Raw genomic sequence first — 11350 nt, 5'->3', positions numbered from 1 at the left:
AAATTTAAAACTGAGTTAAAATTGATATATTTTTAAAATTGCCACATTATAAATTTAATCTTTTGAGTGTATTTTGTAATTCTAAGCTCATAAATTTTAAATAGCATGTGTTGGAATTTTAAATCGGTCAATGAGTTTAACAAAATAGCGACTTTGTAAAGAGGAGTTTTTCAAATATATTTATAATTTCAAGATATAACTGTAACAAAATATGAATAATTCTGTTTTTTTCTTTTTAAAAACGCTGCCCATAAGAATTTCAAATACGCTTAACAAGTTAAGAAAGCTGCCATTTAAAAATCGTGGTTTTCTGTTCTGAATAACCTTCAATATTTGAAAAATTTAATTTGTGAATTAAAAGCTACAAAGTTTAAATAATTTCATTCTTAGATGATGTTTTAGACTTTGTTAATGCAGTAAATAAATTAGATAGTGTGGGGAAAAAATGGCCTTTTCAATGAATTTTTTTCTTCCTTTAATCCTAGAATAATCCTTTCCTATAACTAAATTTTTTTTCCTCTATAATTCTAAAATGTGTGCTCAATTTTAGAATTTTTGTTAAATATGATGTAAAAAAATATGCATCTTGTGGGCCACAAATTAATATTTAGGTTAGAAGATCATTCATAAATGATGTCTCACACATTTTTTCCCAAGTATTTTTCATCCACCCTTTTATCACAAAATGTGACACTCACCCCTACCTCCTCTTGTCACTTACTACATAAAAATATATTTGCATCTCTCAAAATATAAAGCATTATTTTATAGATTGTGTTTCCTATTTTATTTTTAAACAACTATGTGTAACAATAACGTTTCAACACAATCAACATAAAGAAATTATGATGAACATATGCAGGTGATTAACATTTTGAAAATCTTTATTAACATATTTTAACACAAATACACACATATTTTCAAAGTCGTCTTCTATATACACATTATTTTTATAATTTGTGTTTCCACCATTTTCTTCATTTCTCTGAATGACGAATGACAAAATCTAAAGAAATGCAAATTAAATAATAAAAGAAATATAAAATAACTTTTCATAAAACTAAGTATAGGTGAACATAGAGCAAGAAATTATATGGAATTGAACTTAACCGGCAATTTACCATACATTACAGTTCTAAGTTTGATATTAAAAATCTTAGCTTGGTAATGCTTACAAAAACTACTTTAAGTATAATTTTAACCTTTTTTTCAAAGAACTTTTTACATAAAAAAACCACGTTACAAAATGCGAAAACACGGATGGCTCATTTTAAAAAACAAACAATTCATTTTTCTGACACCACTTTTGAAAATTTCTGAATCTTAAAATGATTTTTTTTTTGAATATTCAATACAAAATACATTTTTTTTATTTCAGTTGTTTAAAAAAATTATGTGGCAAATATAAAGTAAGATAAAAAAAAAATTAGACATACAAATATCTTACATTTCTAAATAAATGTTCAATTTTAAAAACGATCTGAAAACGATAGGAAAGTCCTTAACCTTCATCTTTGAAGAGTAGCACATGTTTTACAAAAGCCAGAACTCCATTATCTTCTAAATTACCAGGTTCACAAAATGCCTTTTTGAGCTTCTTCTTAACAGTAGAGAGATTATCCAATAAGTCTATTCCTGAATCTTCTAAAGAGGAACTCATTTTACCACCAGTAAGTCCAGGCACTAATATTAAAACAATGTAATACATTTATAAGAGAGCAAATCTACAATTAAATGAATTTCGCAAAAATAAAGCATACTTGAAACAACTTATTTATTCATGAAAAGAAGGTTAAAGGATAGCAGAAATATTTTAAGAAAAATTCGTTAAATAAACTTCTGTTAAGATAACCAAAAAAATTTGCATATGAACAAAACTTAATTGCATAAATTTCAATCTTAAAATATTTTTTAATCATTTCTCTCATTTTACTTTATTGATTTTGATTTATTAAAATTAATTTTGATTTAATCTTAGATGAGAATCATGAAAAATTTACATTCTTTATATGGATAATGAATGCATACATTTTCAATTTTTTTCATTCCAAAATGGAAAACAGTGCAATATTGATGCCCTCTGAACAAACAATATTGACAAAATAAAACAAGTATACTCATTTAGGGCCCCCAACATTTCTAAGACAAAGAATTTAGTTATTTCTAGTTTAAAGGGAACTTTGGATGAATATTTATAATTAAAAAATTTCAAATATCACAATATTTTTTATATAAACATAAAAAAAATTAGATAAGCAAAATTCATTTCAATACAGGATCCAAATAACAAGATGGAAATTTAACAGTAAGTTTTTATTAATTTAGTAACTGCTCTCTTGGTTGGCATCTTGAGTTTTATAAGACTTGAAGCCTAACTGAGGTAAGATTAAATGAATCTGATACTTGTGTAAGAATGGTCGACGTCCCTACCACCAGAGTTTTCAATGCCAGGCCAGTTGACACACGAAAAAAAAAGCAGGCCGAATTTGAGATGGATAGATAGCCTAGGGAAAGATCTTTTGGCCCTAAAAACAAAAAATTGCAAAACACTAGCAAAAAAAAAAGGTTAGCCTGGAAAAAAAAACTTCTTGAGAAGGCCAAGGCCCACCCTGGGCTGTCGAGCTATTGATGATGATGATGACTTGTGTAAATTCTTCAAACATGTTTAAAATTTTACATATTTAATACTTGCTACAGATATTATGCTATTATTAAAAAAAGGAGGGGGAAAAACTGTTATGAGAGAAATGTTTTGAATTTTTTTTAAAGAGAATCCACAATTTTACATTTGCAATTCCCATCTAATCCAAATTCAAAAGGTTCACTTTGCAGACTTCATCACATCTGTATAATTTTTGCCTCTAACACATACCCAATATTGAGTTTCCTTCAGTCTCTTTTTCATTAGATTAAACTATTGCCTGATCTCAATTCATAAATATGCGTTGTGAACTAAACAGACATTAAACACCTAATTAAAATCATATTGCTTTTATAAATTAGTGAATGGCATTAATAAACTTTCATAAATTATCAATTGGATTCCGTCATAATAATCATTAAGATAAAATATGCAAAAATTACTGTTTATTTTTAAATATTTTTATTATGAGTAGTCAAATAGTTGGTAGATAAAATCATTTAAGATATGTAAAGAAAAAGAAGTTATTTTAAAAAGAAAAGATATGTAAGTAAAAGAGATGAAAAGAAACTATTAATTTAACCATGATATTACTGCAAGCATTTCATTAAAATAAAGTATAACATGCATTTCAAAAATTATTCATACCCATTGGATTCATTAGATGAATTCTTTTAGCATAACCCAATTGAGGTAAATACTGAAACATATCATAAAAATACTTAAAAATATTACAATTAAAAAATGAAATTAATGCAAAAAATGAAAATTTAAGTATATTTTATATGAAACAGTTCATAAAAACAAACCATTTCAGCGAAAGTGAAAATCTTTCTTTGGTCAACGCCACCAAACTGAGCATCTACTTTAAGGTATTCTTCATCTAAGGCCTGTTGAAAAATGAAACTATTGCATTCAGATTATTGCATTTATAGTTTTATAGCTAAATAGTTCATTACAAATAATTTTTTGATTATTTTCTAATGTAGTATACTTTTAAGTAAAAAAATACATCAAAAAGTAATAAAAAAATTTAATAGAATAAAAATTATCATTATAAAAAAAAATCTTATAATTTTATTCCCATAAGCTGTAAGCTATAATTTTTACAGCTTATATTAACTGTTATTTATTACCATGCCATATTCATGACAGGGTAATAAATAACAGTTCATGAAATTAGAAGATTTTACGAGTGAGAACAGAATAAAATGCCTTGCTAAAAGCTTTTTACAACCAAAGAAAAAAAAGTAAAATAACAATGAGTAAGAATGAAAAAAAGAAAAAGAATTGAGGAACTAATTTTATGTCCAACAAATTCAATACTTTTTAATAATGAATAACATAATTAATCTTATATTTTTATCTTTTAAAATTCTTAACAGAAAAATGAAATTATATCAAGTAGCTCAGTTGGTCAGAAAATATAGGAATTGAAAAACATTCAAGTTATATGGAATGATAAAATTCTGGTTAAATAAATAACATTATATTACATTAAAATAAAACTATTAGTATAAATATGAAAGATCTAGGAAGAAAAATTGGCCATACAAAAATCAATTTAATTGTCAAAACTTATAACTTCACAAAAATTAAAAATTTATTATTAACTGTTTTCCTAATATGCTGCAAGGAAAATTCCAAATTGCCAGTACCTAACCTCAAACACTATCAGTCCATAGATTTAAAATTTTATTAGATTAGTTTTTAATACTTGTGGAAAAATGGTTAGTTAAAAAAATTTCAAAACTGAGAATAAAAAAAAAATGATAAAATAAATTAAATATCATAGATTTGAGTAAATATCTTGCCATTATAGATTGGAATTATGCTAAAAGGTATAAACCAAAAAACTAATTATAATCCTAAAAACTTTAAGAAATGCACGATTTTCAGAAAACATATGTAATTTGATTTAGAGGACAAATGATATGATTAACAGATCATTAATGTAGCAATAAAAAAACAAAATTGTTATATTACTACTTTCTTAAATAAATTGTGCAGTCAATTTACAGCCTGATTAATGGATTTACTGATAGAAAAAACCTTTATCACTTAAATAAGCTTTTTAATTTAAATTTAAAAATTTTCCTTTTAAGCTTTTAATGAAACTTAAGTACGTTCACTTATTAAAACCGTATAATGTCAATAGAGTTTTACAAATTACCCTGAAACACAATTAGATACACATTATAACAGAGAACCTTTTAATCAACACACTTTTTAAACATAAATATGACATGCTATATCAGAATTGCGTATACTAACTTGCATTCCTGGATATGTTAAACTGATTAGGAAAGGATGATCTACTTGCTTAATAACTTCAGCTTTTTTTGCATCATGCTCCGTCACTAAAGATTATAATCTGTACACATCTAAAGTATATTCTCTAAAAATATAAACTTTGCTTAGTTAAAATAAGACAGCTTATTGCATACAGAGACATTATTATATAAAGAGAAATCTGATTGGTTTTATAAACAAGCTTTTGTAATGGTGAAAAAAAAAAGACATAAAAATTAGACTAACAAGGGAAGTACACATCTCAAAAATTCCTATCAAAACAAAATTAGACACCTAATTTGCCCCATTAAAATTTCAGTTCATTTATTTTTAAACTAACGAAGTTTCCAGACTTATCTCAATGGTGGTATAGTGATTAGGCTCTATGCCTTTTACTAGAGAGGTCTTGAGTTGGGGGTCCTGATCTCAGTTGGCACGATTGAATTTTATTTCCAATTTTCTATTCTAAAGAAGATTGATAACTATCTAATATGCTTTATTCAATTTATAAATTATTATTTTTTAGTTTAAATTTATTTTTTAAAAAATTAAATTTTTAAAAACAAAAAAAATTTAAAATATATTTATTTTTTAATTAAAATGTATGGATTACTTAAAAAAGAAATATACAATTTTAATTTAAATTTTGAACTGCAAATTTTTTAAATAATCCATACATTTTAAATAAAAAATAAAATTTTTATTAGATTGTAATTTTAAAAAGATACAAAATGTTATTTTAAATTTTAAAATTTTTTTCTCAATGACCTAGATATTTTAATCAAAAAAAAAATATTTTAAATTTCTATTAATTTAGTTGTTCTTAAAAATTTAAGTTCTAAATAAATAAAAAATTTATTAAATGAATAAAATATTAAATAGTTATGAATCTTTTTTAGAAAAGGAAATTAGAGATATAGTTCAACCTTTCCAGCTGGGACTTAATCTTAGGACATCATTTCTATTAGTTTAAAAATAAATGAACAGAAACTTTAATGGAGCATATTTTACCCTAGTTAGACAGCTAATATAAACCCTATCCAAGGTTTTTAAAAATGCTCTTAAATTTAGGTTTAACTTTGCTTATATAGGAATTTTTAAGCTATCCACTTCCCTTGTAAGCAGGATTGTTCTGATTTTACCCAACCTGAGAAAAACCACTTGAAAAAAACTCACGTTTTTTCATAATTGCATTTTATTATTAACAAATCAGCTCAAGATATTAAGTTTATAATAGAACAAAATATAAACTACATACATTGAAATATTTATATTTCCATTACTTCTATATTCTGTTCATTAAATTTTAATTAAATATGTATTATTAGAAAGTGGAAATAATGTACTAAGGTATTCTCACAAAAATTTGAGATACTAATTCACAAGATAATTAAAACCAGTTATAACAAGATACAATATAAAATATGATTAGAATCACTATTCAATGAAATAGGAAAATATTTTTTTTAAAAAGTGTATTTTAAATACTATTTTCCTAAACAGTGAGTCTAATTACATAGTTTAAAATGATACTTTTAAAAAATAGCCCCTTTTAACTGGTAAAATACTTGTACAAAATTCCTGTTCTGATGTAATCCTTGTTGTTGAAATAGTAGAGCTTATTCTAGAAGCCCGCTTTGACTATACATAAAAAAGGACACAACACTGTTAGAAAAGTAATGTAATGCACAATTGCATAAATACATTCCCCACGTTAAGAATTTACTTTGAAAATTGACTTTCAATTGAATTAAAATAAATAACTTATTTCTTCACTTAAACATTTAGTAGTTTTTTTAAATCTATCCTAAAACAGAATATGTAAATCCTACAAAAGGTAATTGAACCCTATAACTCTTATTAAAAAATTATTGCTAATTTATTAATGTAAATGATATTAATAATAAAATGTATTAATATCTATTTTAATATTAATAAAATTAATGGTGTTCATTCATGCAGCAAGACTTACTCTAAGACTTTAATGAATAAAAGAGATGATGAAAAAATCCAATTTAACCCTGACAAAATAATTTTTTTTCCAATCCTGCTTGTAAGTGCAATAGGACATATATTGTATCATTACTAGTAATCGTTAATCCTTTAAGGGATTACACATCAGGCAAAATTGTACTGAAATTGCCCTCCTACACACTACTTTTTCATAGAACAATACGAAGAAAACTTTTCACTTGTTAAAATCAAAATGATCAACAATAATAAATAAATAAAAAAAAACCGACAAGCTCACCAAAGTTGGTATTTTGACACTGAAATTAATGAAAAATACTTAGATCCTGTTCATATTAATAATAAACATGTAAATTATTTTCAATTTTAAATTACTTTACATTTGGTTTAAAGAACACAAATAAACTATTTTATGATCCATAACAATAAATAATCATTCCCTCTTATTATTCCAATTAATAAATTTTATTTTTATATCACTGCAAAAAATTTTCGGCAAAAATATTAATTATTTCTCAGAGTTGCTACTCAAATCTAGGAAAAAAAATCCCCTGTGTTTTCCCTGTTCATATTATATACAATATATTAAGAGGAAACAACAATTACTGTGCTTTTGTGTGGACTATATTGGGCTAACTATATTTATTAGTTTCAATTGCTGGAAAAAAATATACTTATTTCTGACGAAGCGAAAGATCGAACTGATGGGTCATCCGCCGTACAGCCCTGATTTTGCAACCAATGACTTCTTCTTATTCCCACACATCAAAAATAAATTACGTGGACAACGATTTTCGTCCCCCGAAGAAGCGGTTGATGCATTCAAAACGCATGTTTTGAAGTTACCTCAATCGGACTGGAAAAAGTGCTTTGAAAATTGGTTCAAACGCATGCAAAAGTGTAGTATTGATCATCATGGAGAATATTTTGAAAAACAATAAAACCAATTTCGATCCTACATATTTGTTTTTTCATTATTAGGCCAGAAATATAAATAGCAACCCTCGTATTAGAATTATGAGTTAGCGAAAATTAAAAGAAATATAACCGCAAATTTACTAATATTTACTATTCACTTATGTCATACATAACTTAAAGGCATTTTGTAAATAAATAACAAGTAAATTTGGTTTAAAGTTACAACAAGTGGAGATTCCCTGATGTCCAGATCAGGCCCTGATAACACAATCATCAGTCATTAATTTTAAGTCGCACTTTGATAAACATTCGATATAAATACCTGTAAAATAGTGAGTGAAACAATGAATGTACAATATATAAAATAACCTGAAAAATAATCACTGCAGTATGAAATAAATGCTTAGAAATATTAATACACAATATTTGGGAATCTATGTTAAATATATCTGATGCTATAAATGCCTCTGAGAATATTAACAAATTTTGTTATGAAATGTTTGAGAAATTTTTATATAGTGCTTAAAACTAGGTTTACTTATAAGTAATTACAGAGTACTCAGTCTTTTAAGAAATCAGCTTACGTAACAATTTGACAGATACAAATAATTTATGTACAAAAAACTGATTTATAAATAAATAAATATCAAATAGAATGAACAATAAATCTAATTTAGTTTTTCGAATTGTTGACGATTTCCATAGTTAGGATTGAATAAGTTTAAAAAAACTGATAAAAGTATTTATAAAATATTATTACCACAGTTGTAAGTATTTAAAGAAGAATCATTTATCGGATTCAGAATTTATTCCATATAGAATCCACAAAAATAATAACAAAAACTACTAAAATTTTATTAAATACCAGATTTTAAGAGCTTTTTTTACTTGGCTTTATAGTAGAAAATTTGCTTTTGTTTTTAGTAAATAAGGTGTAGTCATGACACTGTATAAAATTGCCTTTTTATATTTTAAATTACAATACTACTACTAGAGAATTAGAAAATTGAAATCAACCCTGAATGGTGATTTAAGAAAGACATAATGAAAATGAATAACAATGAATGATTTCAAGGTTTAAAAAAAAAGAAATCTGTCAGTTTAATGAATGAAGATTATCACCTCAAATACTCAAATATAAATATCTATTAAAAGTAATATTTTTAATGAATGTAATCTTTTATGACATAAATACATTCAAGTATGAACATTAAAATGTATTTTTTCGTACTTTAGCAGACGCAGATAGTCAATTGTTTAACTGATAGAAATTATTACTTAAGAACTCTCTTGTGTCTTTGTAGATCTTAAATAGGTTTTCGTAGCTTTTACTTTGCTAAAAGAACGGTGCAAAACATGTAATGGGGTTGTTAACAAAATACTTAAATTATCCACAAGTTTGGCAAAATATCTTTTAACTTGTTGCAATCGAGCACTCTACAGTAGAACAGTTCAACGAGGACCGATGCCGCACACCCTCGGTCCCTCCACGGGCTGTTGTCACCCCCCGCTCACTAACCTCTGCCAGGAATGCAAGACTTCGGTGATCTACTGGATGCTGGATATTGGGGTTATCTTGGCGTTTGGCGCCACTAACCGATTCATCGATTCTGTTTTGTCGTATTCTAGGAGGTCCTAAATATCTTTGAAGTTGTAGTATGTTGTAACGACAAATCAAGTCCTTAATGAAGTAAATCTTTAGTTTTGAAGTGAAAATCATCTTTGGAATGGGGAGATCCCCTTGAGTAGAGTTGTATGATAAAGTGAATAGTATTTTGATAGTATGCAGTCTGAGCATAAAAAGGCGGTAATTGGGCTGAAATTCGAATTATCACGGATTACATCAATATCGAACAACTTATTGAAATCTGATGTGGTGCAAGTTTTTGCGTCGCTGTAAAATTTTGTGGTCAATTTGGCTATAAAACAATTGATATCATCAATGTTTAAGTCTTTTCTGAGTAATCTATTGCTAATCGCCCTTGGGGCGCCAGTCATTGTGCGTAAAAATTTACCTTCAGTTGTAGATAGCTTCTTTCTTAGGTTGTTGCTTATAGTAGTGAGGGTCGTACGAATTGGTCGAATCGCTTGTATATAGATAGTTCTTTTATTTGCTAGATCAAGCTTTGAATTCTTATGCAGGAGGACTTTGAGCACAAAAACCGCTCCTCTGGCTCTTTTAATTATGTCGTTTAAGTGAGTACTCCAGCTCAAATTATATGATATCGTGACGCCGAGGTATTTAACGTGTTTCACTGGTTTGATCTCAGTATTAAAGAGATAAATGTGGGGAGTATTTTGTTGTTTTTTCTTACTATTTATGATTAAGACCTCGGTGATCTACTGGGAACCGTGTCTTACAAGCATTACCACTATAAGACAAATAAAACATGCAGAGATAGACTCAAAACATATCCCGGTGTGTCCAGTTAACTTGCGACCTCATGTAACATTAGTTTCTTTTGAGGAAACAGTATACTAAATTTTTTGTAATTCATTTACGTCGCACTGAAGCTGCACAATGGGCTATTGGCGACTGTATGGAAAACCATTTTGATCATCTGCAGAGGGGATGGCACCTCCGCTTCGGTATCCCGACGACCTGCACGCGAAGTCGAGAACTTTACGATAGAACAGTTCAACGAGGACCCATACCGCACACCCTTTGTCCCTACGCAGACTGATCCATGTGGTCACCCACCCGCAAACTGACTGCAGCCAGTGATGCTTGACTGCGGTGATCTACTGGGAGCCGCGTCTCAAAGATCAGTCCACTGCGGGGCAATTTTTTTTGTCCTCGTTTCCTGAAAAATATATATATACAAATGAATAAATTGTAATAAGGCAATAAAAAAATTTCAATTTTAAGTATTTTAAATGCTTTGAAAAAAATTACAATCTAACATTTAAAAATTTTTGGTGTTTTAAAATTTCATGTTTCCAATTTCTTTTATTTCTATGTATTTTTATTTCTTTATATGCATCACACGTCACCCTGTTGGAGTTGTGTTCACCGACCTTCAGAGGGTGTGCCACTTCCTCCGTTGTACCGATAAGAGATAGTGGATACAAGTAATGATCAAATCATAGCAGAAACCAGTATTGAACCAATGATAGCGAGTTCGAGAACTGGTAAAAATCAGTGGATTCTAGTACCGATTAAAAAAAATGAGTTCGAATACTGATTAATTGATAGAGGGTTCAAGTACCGATAAAAAAGATTGCGGGTTGGAGAATTGTTCAAAAGAGAGTGGGCCTGAAAGCTCTTCAAATGATATCCGATTCGAGTACTGATAAAAAAGGGAGTGGGTTCGAATATTGAAAACAAAAGGAAGTTGGTTGGAAAAATATTCGATAGATCGATAGAAAATATTCGATAGATAGAATAATGTTCAAACAGTCGAATTGTGGTAGAATATTTTAAGAAAACCTTAATTTTAAATTTTAATTTTTCAAAAAATATATTCGAATATTTAAATTTTAATTTTTCAAAAAATATATTCGAATAATTAAATTTTAATTTGTCAA

General features: G+C 27.3%; 1 protein-coding gene across 9 annotated transcripts; it reads right to left on the bottom strand.

The window, feature by feature from the left end:
- Positions 1-866: 866 nt before the first annotated feature.
- LOC147801949 (tyrosine--tRNA ligase, cytoplasmic-like) lies at positions 867-9575 on the bottom strand. Of its 9 annotated transcripts, none has more exons than XR_015430279.1 (6): positions 9054-9363; positions 8046-8144; positions 3451-3531; positions 3290-3341; positions 1448-1683; positions 867-1006 (listed from the first exon to the last, which is right to left on the bottom strand). XR_015430279.1 is itself a non-coding variant. In XM_087154635.1 (6 exons), exons 2-6 carry the CDS (start codon positions 4919-4921, stop codon positions 978-980), a joined length of 345 nt encoding a protein of 114 aa, XP_087010761.1. In that variant the 5' UTR covers positions 4922-5039; positions 9342-9575; the 3' UTR covers positions 867-977. The 9 variants fall into 9 exon arrangements, 7 of the variants coding, with proteins under 7 accessions (XP_087010761.1, XP_087010757.1, XP_087010758.1 ...); XR_015430280.1 differs by lacking the exon at positions 8046-8144 and adding an exon at positions 4916-5039 and having other exon boundaries at positions 9101-9360; XM_087154635.1 differs by lacking the exon at positions 8046-8144 and adding an exon at positions 4916-5039 and having other exon boundaries at positions 1507-1683; positions 9342-9575.
- Positions 9576-11350: the final 1775 nt, after the last annotated feature.

The sequence above is a fragment of the Parasteatoda tepidariorum genome, chromosome 11, assembly GCF_982258835.1.
Source record: "Parasteatoda tepidariorum strain Cologne lab strain chromosome 11, Ptep-v5.0, whole genome shotgun sequence".
Classification (NCBI taxonomy): domain Eukaryota; kingdom Metazoa; phylum Arthropoda; class Arachnida; order Araneae; family Theridiidae; genus Parasteatoda; species Parasteatoda tepidariorum.
Note: the sequence above shows the minus strand (reverse complement) of the source record. Positions and strands in the feature narration are given on the sequence as shown.

What these genes read in the sequence shown, in the direction of transcription:
- LOC147801949 (XM_087154631.1), bottom strand. Translation starts at nt 8,096, where the DNA reads ATGATTGTGTTATCAGGGCCTGATCTGGACATCAGGGAATCTCCACTT. An exon ending in TCAGGGAATCTCCACTTGTT is followed by an intron (nt 3,532 to 8,045) that starts GTAACTTTAAAC and finishes ATTTTTCAACAG; the next exon opens with GCCTTAGATGAAGAATACCT. An exon ending in GCTACTCTTCAAAGATGAAG is followed by an intron (nt 1,007 to 1,506) that starts GTTAAGGACTTT and finishes GCATTTCTTTAG; the next exon opens with ATTTTGTCATTCGTCATTCA.